This window comes from Phocoena phocoena, chromosome 8 (genome assembly GCF_963924675.1).
Source record: "Phocoena phocoena chromosome 8, mPhoPho1.1, whole genome shotgun sequence".
Classification (NCBI taxonomy): Eukaryota; Metazoa; Chordata; class Mammalia; order Artiodactyla; family Phocoenidae; genus Phocoena; species Phocoena phocoena.
In genome coordinates, this window is record NC_089226.1 from 104,921,560 (window position 1) to 104,939,972 (window position 18,413).

Consider the following 18,413-nt stretch of genomic DNA (forward strand, 5'->3'; position numbering starts at 1 on the left):
CCCTACACCGTAATTCCTGGGTCCACTACTCTGGACTCATCCTCCATCCTTCCCATCAGGGGTCGAGATGGACCCCTCAGCTCAGAGCTCCCTGGAGACCTGCTGTGTGGCCCTGGCCTGGTGCTGGCCCTCTCTGCGCCCTGGCTCCTTCTCTGTGGTCCAGGAAAGGATCTAGAGGCCCCTGAGGGAAGTGATGGGGAAATCTCAGCCTGCAGCCTCCAGCCAGCCCAGAGTCAAAGTCAGGCACAAGGCCAGGACAGCCCCACCCCAGGGGCTGGCCCAGCCTTGGACATTTCATAACGGAAGGGCAGCTGGGTAGAGCAGGGCCAACCAGGAGGAAGGGCAGCTTCGCAGGGCCTCAGGTACGGTGTTCTGCAGAGGCAGGGGATATAGCAGCGAGCAGTCAGGGCCAGGGACCCGCTGGCAGGTTGGCTTGGGCACTCTGGGTTGCCGTCAGTCCTGGAAAGCCTGGCCTCTCACGGCCACGCACAGGGACTAGCTTTGTCTTCTCGGAGCTTCTCTGCTCGCCTGAGGAGAAAGGGGAAGGGGGAAGGGAGTTCCGTTTGCCCCAGCCTAAGAGAGCAAAGAGAGAGGCCAAGAGTCCCTGCTCTGGACCGGCCGCCCCAGGAAGTCTGGACCGGCCGCCCCAGGAAGGAATGCACCCCTGTCCCTGGGGGGGTGGTCAAGCATCCATTTGGCAACACATTTCCTGGGCAACTGCCACGCATGCCTGCTGCTGGGGTGGGCTATGCAGCGAGCGGTTCTGAGCGATCGTGTTCTTGGGAATGGACTCTGCCAGGGTCCAGGAAGGAGAGGCTTTGCCAGCGTCAGGCAGCCGGTGGCACAGCCTCTCCGTGCGGTGGGGCGGGGGTTGGCTTGGCCCACGGCCAAGGGTTGGTCCCCAGCTCCCCACACCCGCCATGGAAGGGAGGGGGCCGCTCCCCAGAGTTTGGGAGACCTTGTAAAAATCCAGGTTAAGGCTACACGGGGCAGGGAGGGGAGATCAGATTGGAGACCCTAGGGTACTGGGACCCGCAGAGCCTTTGAGGCAGCCCCGTGCCGTCCACCTTCTGACAGCCTGATGGAGGTCCCCTGGGCCCTCAGACCACCATGTTCACCTCTGTCACTCTTCCCAGCCCCGCATCCCTGCCCCCACCTGGGTCTCAAGTTGATTGCCTTGCCTCCCTGGTGCCCACACTGGGCCAAGGTCTCCTCGGGTTCCCACCCCAGGGTCTCCTCCCCGAGAGCCCCCAGCACAGCTGTCCTTTGCAGTCTGAATAACCATCGTTCAGAGCCGTCCTCACTGAGCACTCACGGGGCTCGGCCCTGCACCAAGCACTTCACAGCACTGTGGGGTACCTACCAGACACCATCCCCATTGCACAGATGGGAAGAGTGAGCCCCAGAGAGGCCAAGCCACCTGCCCAAGGTCTCCTAGCTAATAAACAGAGTTGCTGGGATTTGGACCCAGGTCCTCAGGCCCCCGACACGTCATACAGAGGGTGCTCTTAGAAGGCCTGTGGTATAGACAAGGAAACCGAGGCAGAAAGGATGAGAGGGTGGGCAGAGGTGGGGGCTGGGAGGTGGCTCATCCGCAGGACCAGCCAGGGCCCAGGGACGGGGCTCGGGCAGCAGCTGTTTCTTGATGATGATTTGGAGGCAGTAGACCTGAGTGCCTGCCCCTTTCGTCTCCCTCCTTGATGCCACATGACCTGGGCCTCAGCTTCCTACGGGGGTGCCGTCCAAAAGCTATGCTGCCCTGACATCAGGCACCCACACTGGCACAGTGCCTGGCACAGTCAGTGCTTAGTCACTATTATTATTATAGAATCCCCAGGCTCATGGCCTTGAGGGAAGGTGGCTGGCCCTGGGGCCCGGGGAACCAGGCCCATCCCTTGTCACATCAAGTGACTTAGCAACTCCCAGGGAGGTGGGCTTAGGGCCCCCAGACCACCCGATGAAGGAACCCCCTCATTTGTGTGTCCACAGTGGCTGCTCAGCTCCCTTGTGAGGTCACAGGCCCGGGGTCCCCCCAGGCCCAAGGCAGCCTTGCACATCTGCTTACCTGGGTTGAGTCCAGTTCCCTGCCCTGCAGCAGTCACCCCTTGGGGCCTCGGTCCTGACCAAACTGCAATATGGTGTGAGCTGGCCTCAGTGTTGCCAGGAGAGGCTGCTGGAATGTTCCAAGCAGACCTCCACCCCCCGCAGAGCTCCCCACCCCACACTGTGCTCTGAGATGCCCTATTCAAGCGACGTGCCTTACATTTTTGTGGGTTCGCAGGCTCTTAGGAAAGTGCAAAGAACCTTGCGGAGGTGGGAGAGGAGCGGGTGTGGTTTGCCCTCAGCATCCATCAGCAGAAGTCTGAAGGTGAGAGAGGATGGGGGGAAGGAAGAGGGATAAATATTTGTTGAGTACTTGGTGACAATAACCACAGCTGACCATTACTAAGCTCTTACCATGCACACAATGGCCGGTGCTTCATGTGGTGGAACGGTAGCATCCCCTTTTTACAGGCATGGAAACTGAGGCAGGGAAAAGATGAGTGACTTGCCCAAGGTCACACAGCTACAGAGGCAGGGTCAGGGTTTGAGCTCAGGTGAGCGCAGGTGGCGGCTTTAGGGGTCAGCAAGTCTCTTAGCTCTTGGGTCTCTGGCCAGTACGCCTTCCTCTCTGGAGGAGGGTTGGAGCTAGGGACAAGCCTGGAGTGACAGGGGCTCTGATGATGTCCCTGTTCTGCTACAGTCACCCTCTCTGGGGGATGTGGTGCCCGCCCTGTGCCCAAGACAACTGCCCCATTTCTCCTGATCAGAGTAGGAGGCCTGTGGGGTCAGTTTGGCCCCCATCGTGCCTATGGGGACAGCGTAGGGCTCCAGCAGGCTCTCAGCACAGAGTGCCCATCAGGGCAGGCCATCCTGTTGGCTGGAACAGCTCATGGAGTCCTCCAGAAAACATAGGGCCGTGGTGGCAGTAGTCACTTAACAATAGCTGGCAACCCTGAGGGCACTGACGCCCTGTCCTGGGCTTAGAACTGGCCAGCATGGTCTCATCCTTGATAAACACCCATCAGGTGGTAGGTGGAAGGGTGACCTTAACAGATGAGGAGATTGGGGCACAAAGCCCCAAATGATAAGTTAAGTAGGCAAAGAGGGGTCCTGCTGCCCAGTCCAGTGGGAGAGGAAAGAGAGGGATGGGGAGGCGGGGCAGGGAGGTGGACAGAAGGAAACCAGGTATTTATCACAAGGTATGACACAGTGCGGTGGGGAGCAGAGGCAAGGGCCCACTGTGAGAATGTGTAAGGGAGTAATCATGGTGGGCTGCCTGAAGGAGGCATCAGCCAAGCAGAGACCAGAAGAGAAGTGAGTCAGAGAGAGAAGGAGGAAAGGGTCCCCACTCGTCCTTGGCACCAGGCCAAGGACTAAGTGCATCAGAGAGCTCCTCTGATGAACTTCAAGTAAGCAGACGGGTGCCCGGGGGAATGTCAGAGCCCCTACCCTGCCTGCCAGCCCTGGCTGATGACAGCATGGAGGCCTGACTGCCCCCTCACCCCTCACCCCTCAGCATTCCCTGCTTCTCCAACACTGTGGCCGATGGGGCTGGGATGGGCAGCAGGGCCTCTGGGAGGTGGGGTTCTTGTTTCCCAGTCTTGTTGCGGAGCTGGGGCACAGGGAGAGGAGTCCTGTCACCCAGCCCTCTGAGCCACCACCAGCCAGCCTGGCCACCCTGGGCAGGACCCCCAGGCTGGGGACAGTGGGAACAGAGCATTCGTATTGGGAATGTCCCAAAGTGGTGGTTGGTGGACTCCGCCTCTAGTTACCAAACTTCCCCTGGTTACTCCACTCAGACCTGCTGGGGTAAGGGCTACCCGTCTCCAGGAGGGGCACCGGAGTAGGGTGGGGGCCATGGCTTAGGGCTAATTTCCGGGTGGCAGGAAGAAGCGTGACCCCCTGGCTCCCTGCTCACTCTTAGGGGCCATGGAGTAGCTGTCCCCAAGCCCACACCCAGTCCCGCGACTGCCTTGGGGTCCAGAATCCTCCTGCCCACTGGTTAAGAGGTGTGGTCTGTAGCTCTGTCAGTGGGTGTCCAAGTGTGCCCCTTGTGTGTGTGTTTGTGTGTATGTGTAGGTGGGGCAGCCCTGGTCCCTGGGCTTACGTGTGAGTCCCCATGGGGGTGCCCGTGGGCCCACGCGGGTGCAGGCAGGGGCGGTGGAGGGCGCCTGGAGGTGGGGCGCCCCGACCCACGCTGCCCCGCCCGGCAGGATGGACCCCTTCGCGGACACGCTGCAGCGGCTGCGGGAGGCCTTCGACTCGGGGTGCACGCGGCCGGCCGAGTTCCGGGCTGCCCAGCTGAAGGGCCTGAGCCGCTTCCTGCAAGAGAACAAGCAGCTTCTGCAGGAGGCGCTGGCGCAGGACCTGCACAAGGTGGGTTGTGGGGAGACAGGCAGGGGTGGGAGGAGGAGGGCAGGGGTGGGGAGGTTGAGACGGGGGGGTGGGGACAGCTGCATCCTCCATGAAGGGGGAACTAAAAGCCGTCAAACCCCACCTCCTTTCCTGTGCCGTAACCCGCTCTTCTGCGTTCACCCATTCATTCATTTCTTCATTCACTCCACTAATTTTTTCTTTTTTTTGGCCGTGCGGTGCAGCTTGCGGGATGTTAGTTCCCCGACCAGGGATTGAACCCGCGCCTTTGGCAGTGAGAGCGCGGAGTCCTAACCACTGGACCGCCAGGGAATTCCCCCACTCCACTACTATTTATTGAACATTTACTATGGGCCAGGTACTGTTGTAGGCTCTGGGGATACAACAAATAAAACAAAGTTCCTGGGTCCAGGGAGCTGGCCTCCTGGGGAGAGACACAACTAGACAGTAAATAAATACACAGCATGTTGGATGGTAATGAATGCCATGGAGAGACACTCCCAGTGTGAAGGGGGTGAGAGAGGGCCAGGGTCAGGGTGCGGTTTTGTATGTGGGGGTCAGGGAAGGTTTCTCTGAGACAGTGGCGTTTGAAGGAGGAGGGGGAAGGATCCACGTGGACAAGGGGGGAAACAGCAGAGGGCACAGCATGTGCAAAGGCCCTGAGGCAGGAGGTGCTTGGTGTATTTGTGCTTGAGGAGCAGCAAGGAGGCCAGAGTGGCTGAAAGGGAGTGGAAGAGGCAGAGGTATGCAAGGGATGAGGTCCAGGGAGCTGGGTCACACCGCTAGGGCCGCATGTGGAGGACTTCTGCTTCACTAGGTACCGTGGGCATCATGGCCTCTGTCCAAACCCTGGAGGCCTGGCGGCCCAGCCCCTCCCATCTCCAGCAGCAGCCACAGCAGGACCTCAAGAAATACACTTCCTTGTAGGCAGCCTTCCACCATCTCAGCCAGCAGGGCCCACCCGTGTGGCTGCCACTGCCCTAGGACAACTGTCCAGGGGCTTCTTCTCTGGACAAAATGTCCCTTGAGCTTGCCACAAAGGCCACGGTGCCCAAGCTCACCCGTGATGCCCCACTGGCCCCTCACCACCTGTAACTCTCCAAGGCTGTGACTCTTTACCAGCTGGTGAGGTGCTGTTTTGATACGTAACACCTAGGACAGGCCCATGGTGCATATTGGCTGCCGGCCAGCCCCTGTGGTCACCACTTGTCCCCAGGGGGCTGCAGCAGTCCCACACTGGCTCATGCTGAGCGCTGAGCTCATCTTCTCCCCAAACCTCCTGAGCCCATGAGCAGGACCCTGGGGTCATCCCTTTCTGCCCTCCTGCCTCCCCTGCCCTTCCGGTGGGCCTGCTGGCTCCACCCAGCTCATGAAAGAGATGCTGGCGCTGGGAGGCCCTCTGCAGCCTCCTTGGGCCCCACCTGATTTGCAGGCACCCAGCCAGGTGTCCAGAGCAGTCACAGACTTCGAGACTAGTATCTCGTGGCACCTGGGGTCATGGATCAGGGCACCTCCATTCACGGACGCAGCAAAAGCTGGCCACAAGGACTTGTTCTGAGGACGTGGCCTCCTAGTGACGCCTACTCCCTTTCTCAGGGTCCTCAAACCTTCTACTTATCACCACGCTCCAGGACTGTAGGCAGGTGAGACCCGGGCTCCCTCGTCAGCCATTTCTGGAATCGTCTGCTACCCCATTTATGAAACCAGGGCACCGGGTCGTACTCTCCTTGGCTCTCTGACACCCAAGGGGCCTGGCTTTGCCTCCCTGTGGGGAGTGTCCATTCACTGGACCTGGTCCAGGACAGAGGGGGCTCACACCCCCTACCCTGGCATGTCGGGCTCCCTGGGGACTGACACCCCACTGAGCCTCTGCCCTGCCCACCAGCTGGCCTGGCCTGGCCGCCTCCGTGAGACCTGACCCGATGGTCTGTCTGGTCCCTGTTCTCCCTATGGCTCAAATTTCACCTCCTGCCTGCAACCCTCAAGACTCCAGGAGCCCGCACCCCACAAAGGAAGCAGCAGCCCAGAAAATCCAATCTGGTCCCGGCCTCTGACCTGGTCCCTCCCTCTGGGCTCGGCCAGCCCTGTCCCCCACTCTCCCAGCAGGCAGCATCTGCCCTGCGCAAATCCTCCCATTTAACCCCCAACAGCCCTTCCAGGTAGAGGTGGTCACACCCAGTCACCCCCAGAGGAGACTCAGAGAGGGCATGTTCTTGCCTAAGGGCACAGAACCCGGGCTCAAAACAGCCTCTACTCTTCCAAACTCCTGGCATTCAGCAGGGTTCAGATTATCCCTCAAACAGGCCCAAACCTCAGTCAGGTCACAGGAGACCTCTCTGGGCAGGAGTGTGGGCTGTGGACACAGACATAGTAGAAGGCATGCCTGAAGCAGGCTCAGCCCCTGGAAGCGCTGGTGGGCGTGGCTTCTCCCCCCAAGGTCCCTGCGCCCTCCCCCTCCCCCCAAGGCTCAGCTCTGGCACTCCTGGGCCCATCGCCCTCTCCTCTGACAGGAAGCAACTTGCACCATAATGGCTGAGTCTCAGGCATCAGGACAGCCTGGCTCTTGTGTCCTAGGCCATGGGCCTCCAGCTGCCTGCAGCCCACAGGCTGGGTCCCTCCTCCCTCGTGGGGGTGGGGCAGGCATGCCAGACAGCATAGATCAGGACAAAAGCCCTATTGATTGTCTCCTTTTTCCGACTCCTGCCCTTGAAATCTGCCCTGGCCCCTGGGCTGTGGGAACTGATGGCAGAGACTCCTGTCCCCAGTGACCAGTCCCCAGTGACCCAGAGACACCTGTCCCCAGTGTCCCCTGCAGACTGACATCCACACAGCAGGCCACAGAGGGCCACACAGACAGTCCTGTTCAAACTTAAGTCAGAGCCTGTCCCTGCTCTGCTCCACAGTCCTCACCCCAGCTGCCTGGCCTCATCACCTCACCCACTCTTCTCCCTGCTAATCAGGAACATAGCAAGCCTGAACCCACCCCAGGGCCTTTGCACAGGACATACCATCTGCCTGGAATATTCTGCCTCCAGGTATCCATGGGCTCCTTCCCTCCCTTTCCTCACTGCTCAAATGTCACCCCATCCCAGAGGCTGGCACTGACCATCTTATATAAAATAGAGCAAAGACACACACACACTCACACACACGCACACACACTCCAGCAGTCTCTATCCCTCTTACCCTGTTTCATCCTCCCATTGCGCTTGTCACGTCCTAATGGAGTAGTCAGCGTTCTCATCACCACGTCGACCGTCCCCCTACAATGTCAGCTCCGTGGGGCAGGTTTTCTGTCTGTTTCAGTCACGGCTGCATCCCCAGCATGGAAACGGCACCCGGGCACTCTAACCATTCAGTGAACGTGGAGTGAATGAATGAATGAATGAGTGAATAAGACAGACCTTGCCTGGGGAGGCTTTGCCCACCCCAGGGCTCCGGCCACCTGCGGATCCTGGGTACCCTGGCCCAAGCCCTGCCCTTGTCCCTCCCCCTCCCCTGCAGTCAGCCTTCGAGTCAGAGGTGTCTGAGATCAGCATCAGCCAGAACGAGATTAACTTGGCCCTTAGGAACCTGCGGGCCTGGATGAAGGATGAGAAAGTGCCCACGAACCTGGTGAGTGACCCTGGGCGTCAGGGCCACAGGCAGCCTCTCTGGGTGGCAGGTGGTGCTGAGGGGCTGGGGTCATGGCACCCCACCGTTCACCATCACCCTGGCCCTGACCCAGGCCACACAGCTGGACTCGGCCTTCATCCGGAAGGAGCCCTTCGGCCTGGTGCTCGTCATCGCCCCCTGGAACTACCCTCTGAACCTGAGCCTAGAGCCCCTGGTGGGCGCCCTCGCAGCAGGTGAGAGGGAACCACCACCTTCTCCCTCCAGCCCCCGCCCATCCCCCCAGCCTCACAGCCGCCCACAGAGCCAGGGAGGAGGGGGGAGCTGGCACCAGGTGGCTAAGAAGGCCTGGTTCCCATCTGGCCCACCATCCCCAGGCTGTGTGGCCTTGGGGCCGGCAGGGCACCTCTCTGAGCCATATTCTTCACCTGAAGATGGAGTGAGGCCGGCACCTGCCCTGCAGGTGTGAGGACTGAATGGAGACGGGGAGTGGCTACAACTGGCCCCCTCCTCTCCCCGCCCCGCCCCGCCCCACCCCCCTCTCCCCGCCCCGCCCCTCAGGCAACTGCGTGGTGCTGAAGCCCTCAGAGATCAGCAAGGGCACTGAGAAGGTCCTGGCCGAGGTGCTGCCCCGATACCTGGACCAGGTGAGCAGGGCCAGGTACAGACCAAGCAGCTACACTGGGGCTGAGCAGGGCTAAGCAGGCCCCGCTGGGCCGGGCAGCCCTTGGCGTGGCTCCTCAGACAGGACCTGAATTCCAGCCTCACTCCTGCCTCCTCTGGGTTGTGTGGCCTTGGCCAGGTCACCGCCCCTCTCAGCCTGTTTCCCTCTGAGTGAAACAGAGGGGTGGGGCCTGTCCCCCGGGGGTCCCTGTCTGTCTCTGGTCGGCCCTGCTGGCCCAGCCCCGACCTCAGTCCCAACCCCAAACCCGCCAGGCCCCAACCTTACACCTGGTAGGCTGGGACTGCCTGTGCCCAGTGCCCCTGGGGAGCTCCCCGCTCCCCACTGCCCCTGACCCAGCCCACCTGGAGCCCAGGCACCAGGCAAGGGGGGAGCCATCCCAGGCAGGCAGGCAGGTGCCCTCTGGGCTCTCAGGCTGGGGTCCCAGAGGGAGCCCTCCGCCCATCTGGCTTGCAGAGCTGCTTTGCCGTGGTGCTGGGCGGGCCCCAGGAGACCGGGCAGCTGCTGGAGCACAAGTTCGACTACATCTTCTTCACAGGTGAGGAGCCAGTCTGGGGGTTGTGCAGGATGGGAGAGGTGAGAAGCTTGCCCAGCCCCACCCTTAGGGGTCTTATCCCCAACTCTGAGAGAGGGACAGAAGCAGCCAGCCAGCCAGGGAGGATGCAGACTGGGGCAAGTGCTGGGTGGTGCTCTCGGCCCCAGGACGAGCTTGCTTCACTCCCCCTGAGCAGGCTGGGGAGCAGCCCCAGACCCCTGGGGACCCTTGGGAGGGATGGGCCCCATCCCGGAAACAGGCCTCTCCACCACTCACAATCTCACACGTCACAGCATCTGTCCTTGCTGGGCTCCTGCTGTGCCAGGCGCTCATTCCTGCGCCCGCGGCCCTTCTGGAGGGCTGGACAGATGAGGGTTTGGGGGCTTGGGTGACAAAAAGATGCAGTGCCCACTGCACTAGCCAGGATTGGGGCAGGATGTATTTTGCTCCCAGAGGTCACCTGCCATCACCCTGACATGTGCCCATGTGGTCCAGACACCACCTAGCTTCAAGTGACCAGGACGGAGTTTCCAGAAGAGACGAAAGGGAGGAGGATACAGACAAGGCGAGGCCCTGGGGGAGGGAGGGGTGGACCCGCCTCCTGTGTTGCACACTCTGTCCCCATCAGAGCAGGGGACGTGCCATCTCTGCCTTTCTCCTCCCCAGACCCTGCCACGAGCCTGGGACAAGGCCTGCCAGCTGCCACCTTAACAGACAGGGAGGGCGACTGTGGGAGCAGAGGGGCCAGGGTCCTCAGCTGTTCCTACAGATTCCCCGGGGCCGGAAACACCAGGAGAAGGAAGCCGGGGTGAGGGGTGGGGGGGCGCCTGACCACCCTCCACCATCACAGCCCGAAGCTCAGTGGACTCTGGGCCCTGGCCCCCCAGGACCGAGGGTGCAGAGGCAAGGCAGGCAGACCCCCGGAGGCCAGCTTGTACGCCAGGTCCCCGAGGCAGTCTGTGCAGAGGCTGATGGACCTCCCGAAGCTACTCCACCGTAATCTCCTGACTTCTCCAGGCCTCAGTTTCCTTATTGGTATGATAGGGGCCATCCCCAAGTCACAGGCCTGTCTTAAGGACAAATGAATGAATGGAAGCCTTTGTCACAGCACGTGGCCTGGGCAGCAGCCACTCACTCACACACTCACTCGGTGAATGTTTACTGAGAGCGCAGCCGGGCACCGCGAGGCCTTGGGATAAAGCAGGGCTAAAGCCTCCTACGTTGTCACAGAGCCCGTGCAAAGGTGACCAGGGTGGAGGTGGGGAATTCAGTTGTGGGCGTAGTCAGGAAGGCAGGACAGACTAGGAGGTGTTTGAACAAAGATAGGAGGACCTAAGGGAGGAGCCGTGGTAGGAGGAGGCCCCTGGGGCCGGCTCAGCCGAAAAGGGGGCCTGGATAGGAGGGAACGAGGGCAGGGAAGCAGGAGGAAGTGAGACCAGAGAGGTGACTGGGCTCTGGGCTCCCTCGGGCCGCGGTGGCTGGCGAGAATGACCAGGGTTATCACATCACGACAGGAATGGCAGCGTGGGGCCCTGGGCCAGGCGTGGGCAAGAGTGTGTCGAGGCCTGGGGGCGCTGTCAGGAGTGTTTTGGGGTGGCTGAGTGGAAGAGGGGACTGTGAGACCCAGGACACCAGCCCAGAGGAGAGGTGGGGACCTAGGGGAAGGGGGGGCAGACGGGGGGTGTGGAGGGCGCCACAGCTGCCAGATTAGGTCAGGGAGGGGAGACCCAAATGAGGACCAGCTAGAGCTGGAGCCGGGCCCTAGGAGTTACTTTCAGAGGAGAGTGGAGAGTGGGGAGGGACTTAGGGCGGCAGGTTAGAAAGAGTCGCCTGCAGGCCCAGCTGGGATCAGAAGCAGGGAGACGGGGTTCCTGGCTGTCTACCTGGGCAGGTCAGGACAGGGAGCTGGGCCTGGATTGCAGCTGTGGGCAGAGCTCCTCGGGGGGCTGGTGGGGGAGTGGGGGAGGAAGGGGAGGGGGGACGACCTGAAAAAGGTCCCAGTGCAGCAGCAACTGACAAGGAAAAGCCAGGTGAGGGTGACTCTCCCCCGCCACCCCCACCCACCCCCACCCCGCCCTCCCCTTTACTGCCTCTCCAGGGAGCCGCAGGGCAGGGAGTGAGCCCCCTTGAGGGGTCCCAGCCCTGGGCTGAGGCCATCCCACCTGGCCCAAGTGACCGAGAGCCACTCTGGTTCCTTCCACCCCAGGGAGCCCCCGAGTCGGCAAGGTTGTCATGGCTGCTGCCGCCGAGCACCTGACGCCCGTCACGCTGGAGCTGGGGGGCAAGAACCCCTGCTACGTGGACGACAACTGCGACCCCCAGACCGTGGCCAACCGCGTGGCCTTCTTCCGCTATTTCAACGCCGGCCAGACCTGCGTGGCCCCCGACTATATCCTGTGCAGCCCCGAAATGCAGGCTCGACTGCTGCCCGCCCTGCAGAGTGCCATCACCCGCTTCTACGGCGAAGACCCTCAGAGCTCCCCAGACCTGGGCCGCATCATCAGTGAGAAGAATTTCCAGCGGCTCCGGCGCCTGCTGAGCTGTGGCCACGTGGCCATCGGGGGCCAGAGTGATGAAAGCGATCGCTACATCGGTGAGTCCCGCCCTCCCTGCCACTGTGCCCGACTCCCAGCCCCCCCCAGCTAAGGCCCCCCCCACGCTGGGGGCCACAGCTGGGCCCCGAGTCTGGGCCCAGCCTGTAACCTCGGGCCCTGAGGCTCCCCGACCCCACTGCTAGAGCCCAGCCTGGTCCACGGCTCTGGTGCCACGATTCTGTGACACCAGTGTTCCGCGTTGCCGTGTCTGAGCCTGTGACCCCACGACTCAGCCCTCTGGCCCAGGCTCTGGATTCTCCAAGCTCAGACCCCAGAGTTCTAGGGCTCAGGTTCCAAACCTCAGCCCCAAGAGCTGCTGCTCCACGGGGCCATGACCCCAGGTCCTATGAGCCCACGATTCCTGGTTCTGAATTTCAACAGCCCGTCCTGAGCACCCGCTACGCTGTGAACAAAGCAGCCCCAGTCTCCCGGGCCGAACGGCTCAGAGGGTGACGCTGCTCCCCAGCAGGCTGGGACCCGGGACCTCAGGTCCGGTCACCCTCTGACTGTAAGACCAAGGCTGAGGGGCTCTCTGGGCCCCACGGGCCCCGGTCAGGCTGGGGAGCCCCTCAAGGTCACTTCCCGGGGGCTGTGGGGAGATCACCTTCCCCAGAACGTCCCTGAGCCTGGAGCCCTGGGTCCCTGGGCCCTGCCTGCCCGAGGCCCCACCCGTGGGGCTGAGCCGTGCCCTGTGCCCGGGCAGCTCCCACGGTGCTGGTGGGCGTACAGGAGACGGAGCCGGTGATGCAGGAGGAGATCTTCGGGCCCATCCTGCCCATCATGAACGTGAGGAGCCTGGACGAGGCCATCGAGTTCATCCGCCGTCGGGAGAAGCCCCTGGCCCTGTACGCCTTCTCCAACAGCAGCCAGGTGGGGCTGGACAGAGGTGGGAGCAGGTGGCAGCAGTGGAGGGTGGAGTGAGGTCAGCAGAGGGTGAGGTGGCACCAGGACCAGAGTGGACCAAGGGGCCTGGCAGGAGGGGCGGGCGTCCTGGTCCCTCGGGGACAGTCATAGGAGCTCTGGGACGGTGGCACTGTCTTGGCTCTGTCCCTCTCCTTTCTCCTCGGGGCAGCAGGGCCTCCCCCTGCCCTCCAATCTAGGCCACATTCTTCTGGGCCTTTAGTGGGCGGCTCCCCAGGGTCTTCTCTAGGGTCCAGTGTCCCCTCTAAGTCAGCTCCACCTCCATTCTTCTGCATCATCATGGCCTTGTGGCGGCAGTGTCCCCTTTCTCTGCCTGGCTCATGGAAGGCACACACGACGTGGGATGGCACGACTAGGGGAGGATGAATGACCAGGACGTGCAGGCCCAAGCATGAGCCCTGGTCCCCTGCCCTTCCCTGGGATTTCTCTCAGTGGGATTTCTGAGTCGGCGGATGGGGGTCCACCCACCAGCAGGCAAGCACCAACCTAGCTGTTACCTGAGGGTCACACGTTGCAACTAACTATAGCCAAGTTTTCGTGCAACTACTGTTTAGTGTCTACTAATCATTCCCCCCCCTTTCTTCTTCTTTTTTATAAATTTATTTATTTAATTTTGGTTGCACTGCGTCTTCGTTCCTGCGCATGGGCTTTTCTCTAGTTGAGGCGAACGGGGGCTACTCTTCGTTGCAGTGCACAGGCTTCTCATTGCCGTGGCTTCTCTTGTTGCAGAGCACGGGCTCTAGGCGCACGGGCTTCAGTAGTTGTGGCAGTGGGCTCAGTAGTTGTGGCTCGCGGGCTCTAGAGCGCAGGCTCAGTAGTTGTGGGCTTAGTTGCTCCGCGGCATGTGGGATCTTCCCAGATCAGGGCTTGAACCCGTGTCCCCTGCATTGGCAGGCAGATTCTTAACCACTGCGCCACGAGGGAAGTCCCCCACGCCCTCATTCTTCAAATACACCTACAGGCTGAAGAGGAAGGGCCTTCATTAAGTCAAGCAAGGATCAAGTTCATGTTTCCAAAACCCAAATCTCAATGTCCTCCCTGTGCTGCGTCCCTGGCCCCACCCCACCCCTGGCCTCCCCACCTGCCCTTCACTCTGCCTGGGGGGCCCTCCTACTCATCTCTGCCCCGCCTTGAGACTCAGCAGGCACCTCACATCCCTCCCGGGAACGCCTCCCTGACTGCCCGCCCCTCACCCTGCACCCTCCACATCCCCAGGAGGATGCTGGGTTTCCCACCTCCCCATCAGGCCTGAATCTGTGTCCACAGTCACCTGCATGGGCCACAAGCAAGGGATGCTCAGGAAACACGTCTCCAGTTGGGGATGGGTGGCAGGCTGCTCCACAGCGCCCCCCCCGCCCCCCCCAGCTCTCACGGTGGCCTCAGACCCTGCAGTGGGTCCCAGGGCCCTGAGGGGTCTGGACAGAGCCCTCGCGGCCCCGGCAGCTCTGCCACCAGCCTCATAGCTGCTTCTCTCCCAGGTGGTCAAGCGGGTACTGGCCCAAACCAGCAGCGGGGGCTTCTGTGGGAACGACGGCTTCATGCACATGACTGTCGCCAGCCTGCCCTTCGGAGGAGTGGGTACGTGCCGGCAGAGCCATGCCCTCTTACCGTCATCTCTCACCCTGCTCCCCTCTGCAGAGTCTGAGGCGGAACCTTCCATACCTGTCTCTGCATTTACATTTGTGGGTGGACCCACAGATACACAGTTTAGGGTTTTTTTAAACATCACTGTGATTGCTAGGGCTTAGCACACGCAGGGTGGCCTTGGGCCTTCTCTTTACTCCACAGTGAGGCTACATGCTGCTCCTTTAACCCCTCCTGTGTCCCCTCTGTCCCATGCTTGGCATGTCGCACAGGAGACAGGGGTTCCTGCTGGTTCCGCCCTCCACCAAGCCCCAGCAGCCCCCAGCACCGCTGTGAAGTCCTGGCCTCTGAGGCTGGTCCCAGCAAGCCCGACGGCTGTGTGATGCGAGGCCACCACTTCCCCTCTCTGAGCCCACCTCCTCCTCAGGGGACGAGAGGGCCAGAGGCTTGCGGTCCCGCCACCTGCCCGCACCTGGCACTAGAGTAAATGACCAGCAGGTCCTGGCGGGCTGCCCTGGTGGGCCTGGACCCTCCCTGGGGAGCGGCTGGTGTCGCAGGAGCATGGCAGGCTGAGATCGATGCTCCTGGTGGTGGAGGTCCAGGGCTGTGCATCGCTGCTGTCCCCAGTTCTGGAACCCTCTTCCCCAGCACCCCCTCCTCAGGGAAGCGTGGGGCTCTGTCTGCGGGTGAATCTGACCCTGCTGCTCCCCTGGCAAAGCCTTCCACGGCTCCCAGGCCCTCAGACGGAGCCAGGGCTCTGACTCAGCTTCCTGAGGCCGCCCTTCCTGGTCTGGCCACAGAGTCCTGCTCCCGCCCCTGCCCCGCTTCCCTGGTTGCTGCCCCAGACACACAGAGCTCTGCCCAAGTCCTGACACACCACTGTCACCCACCTCCAAGGCTCCCTGAGTTGTCCCCGAGCCTGGGCCCCTCTTGCCCCACACATCCACTTTATCTGGTCAACTCCACATCCCTCAGGCCCCACTCACTCAAGGAAGCCCTCCCGGATTACCCCTGATCCCACCAGGCTGGGTGCCCTGGACTTCCCACTGCCGGGTCCTTGACTGCCTCCCTACCCGGACATTGCGACTCATAACACAGCACTTACTGTATCTATGGGTCTGAACACTTGCTCAATGCCCGCAACTCTAGGAGGTGGGTGCCACTGTCACCCCATGTCACAGAGGAGACCAAGGCGAAATCACTTGCTTAAGGTGACATGGCTACTTCAGAGCTGGGATTCAACCCTGGGCAGCTGCCCCGGAATCCACTTTTTTTTTTTTTTTTTTACTTTCCATCTTTCCTCTCTCTTTTTTTTCTAACTGAAAATGTTGTGGTTGAGAGTCCGCCTGCCGATGCAGGGGACACGGGTTCGTGACCCGGTCCGGGAAGATCCCACATGCCGTGGAGCGGCTGGGCCCATGAGCCATGGCCGCTGAGCCTGCGCGTCCGCAGCAGGAGAGGCCACAACAGTGAGAGGCCCGCGTACTGCAAAAAAAGAAAATGTTGTGTTAGTTTCAGGTGTACAGCAGTGATTCAGATATATATATATACACGCTCTTCTTTTCAGATTCTTTTCCATTATAGGTTATTACAAGATATTGAATATAGTTCCCTGGGCTATATAGTAGGTCCTTGTTTATTTTATATAGAGTAGTGTGTGTCTGTTAATCCCAAATTCCCAATACATCCCCCACCCCCCCAGAATCCACTCTTGACCACTGTCTACCCATCGTGCCCCAGCACTGGGTGTCCCCAATATTTATTTGAGTGGGTGCTGGGGCCAGGCTCAGGGCTAAGCCCTTTACCCACAGCATCTCATGACTAGCCCACTTTACAGCTGGGGAAACCAAGGCTCGGGGGGTGAAGTAGCCCACTCAGGTCATACTGTGTGACTGGCAGAGCCCAGGTCTGTCTGCCGCTCCTTGGCTGGCCACTGGGGGCCTGATTGCTGTGTTCCTTGTCACTGTACAGGCGCCAGTGGGATGGGCAGCTACCACGGCAAGTTCTCCTTCGACACCTTCTCCCACCACCGCGCCTGCCTGCTGCGCCGCCCTGGGCTGGAGAAGGTCTACGCTCTCCGCTACCCGCCCCACACTCCACGCAACCTGAGGGTGCTGCTCGCAGCCATGGAGACCCGCAGCTGCGGCTGCGCCCTGCTCTGAGCCACCCTGCGCACAGGGGCTCCGAGCGTCCCTCCCAGCTCACGTCTACGAGTCCTCCGCTGCCGTGGCCACCTGAGGCTGGTGGAGACATGACCTGGGGTCCACGACGCAGGGGGAAAACACCTGCCAGGGCCACGGCCCAGACCAGTGCTTGCCCTCCTCCCGCCTGGGGCTTCTCTTTTCAGGCCCTCAGCTGCCCCCCAGCCAGGATGGGCCAAGGTTTGGGAGCATCGGAAACAGTGCAGTAACCTGCCCTCCCGCTCCCATGCTGGCCACCTGTGTTCCAGGAGACGAGGGAAGATGTGGGCACCTCTCAGGACAGAAGGTGCCCTTTCTGTGGAGGGTGCCGAAGGGGTCCTGGCATCCGGTCCACGACACACTGCGGGCCTGCTGTGACCTGGGTCGTCCCTGCCCTCTCTGAGCCTGGTTCCCTATCTGTTGCACAGAGGAGGTGATTAACACCTCCTGAGATCATCGTGAGGATTAAATTTTGGAGCTTAATTGCCGACTCCAGGCTCCAGGCGTCCTGTCTCCTCATTTGGGAGGGGGGAGGCTGCCTCCCTCTACTCTCTCCGCACCTCTCCCTCCAGGTCAGGTTGATGAGATGCCCACAGTAGGATCTCCCTTCCCTTCACCTCGGGCCTCTTAGGAGCTCTGAACTAGCTCCTGTCCCCCAAGTGGCTGGCCCTGGGCACCTTCCCCTCATCATGTCCCACACTGGACTCCTCCCCTTTCCTCTCCTGCTCATCCTCCTGGGCCCCCATGCCGTGGAGTGATCCCCCATCCACTCAGCCACAAAGCCAGACTCCCCGGCCTCCTGCTAGACACTCCCTTCTCACCTCCCAAGTCCCATCTTTAAGTAATTCTTGATGATTCTATAAAATACGGCAGACTTCCCCAATCCACACACTAATCGCTGTGCCCCGGGCCATCCATCACCTGCCCTCTTTCCCCGGGGCCCAGCCCTTCTCCTCAGAGATCTTCCCAAAGCCCACTGGACCATACTAGCCCTCAGCCTGAACCCCTTCAGTGGTTCCCCCGGCTCACAAGTCTGGACCCATAACAATCCTTGGGAGGCTCTGCATAGCCCTGTACACGCTCCCCCCCCAACCCCCACTGCCAACCCATCCTTGCCCTCTTCTAACGCACTGGATGTGTCCTCCTTCTCTGGTGGACCTCCGCACAGAAGCTGGGCATACTCTCTGGCCTTTCTGGTTCTGCTCGACTCCTCCTTGTGCTCTGCTTGGATATCATCTCCTCCAGGAAGCCCTCCCTGACCACCTTCCACTCCCCCCAACACACAGGCGGCCTCAGGGGCTTTCTCAGTGTCCGCAGCCTCCGGGGTCCCTCTGCCACACAATTCACTGGGAGGAAACACGGGTTTGGGGGCTGTTGAGGGACGGGGCTCCCGGGTCATACAGATCTAGGAGTGGTTCAGGAGGCCGCACTTCTTAGATCTAAGGCTTAGGCCAAGTTACTACACAAGTCCGTGCCTCAGTTTCCCCATCTGTAAAGCGAAAATAATCGTTCCTCCCTACAGGGCTGCCGGGAGGATTAAATGAAGACGCCAGGATGAAGGTTTAGCATAGAGTAGGCATGGCTCCCGCGAGGAATCACCACAGGCTACGGTTCTCATCACCGTTATCACACACGACCCGCCGAGGCCGAGCGGCTGTCCTCCAGCCCAGGGCGCCGGGTCCGACATGAGCAGCAACCTTAAACCACGCCTCGGATGTCCCGCCTCCAAGAGCTCGGGAGTCCCGGCTCACTAGCTTCTCGCACCCAACCCGGCGGCGCTCTACACCGCTTCAAGCGCCTGCCTGCTCCCCTAGCCAATCGGAGAAAAGATTTTTCGATCCCGCCTCTTTCCGCTGCGCCATCAGCCAATCAGACCACACCATTAGAGT

The 18,413-nt window shown here is 61.2% G+C and overlaps 1 protein-coding gene across 3 annotated transcripts; it reads left to right on the forward strand.

Annotated features, from left to right (window-relative positions):
* The first annotated feature begins 312 nt into the window (after positions 1-312).
* Positions 313-17,017, forward strand: ALDH3B1 (aldehyde dehydrogenase 3 family member B1). 3 transcript variants are annotated; one of them, XM_065883286.1, is made up of 10 exons: positions 313-362; positions 4,257-4,419; positions 7,921-8,031; positions 8,144-8,264; positions 8,590-8,675; positions 9,167-9,248; positions 11,452-11,838; positions 12,543-12,709; positions 14,239-14,338; positions 16,316-17,017. In XM_065883286.1, the coding sequence occupies exons 2-10, from the start codon at positions 4,258-4,260 to the stop codon at positions 16,504-16,506; spliced, it is 1,407 nt and encodes a 468-aa protein (XP_065739358.1). In that variant the 5' UTR covers positions 313-362; position 4,257; the 3' UTR covers positions 16,507-17,017. The 3 variants fall into 3 exon arrangements, with proteins under 3 accessions (XP_065739358.1, XP_065739360.1, XP_065739359.1); XM_065883288.1 differs by lacking the exons at positions 313-362; positions 9,167-9,248 and having other exon boundaries at positions 4,258-4,419; positions 11,721-11,838; positions 16,316-16,506; XM_065883287.1 differs by lacking the exons at positions 313-362; positions 7,921-8,031 and having other exon boundaries at positions 4,258-4,419; positions 16,316-16,506.
* The last annotated feature ends 1,396 nt before the right edge of the window (positions 17,018-18,413 follow it).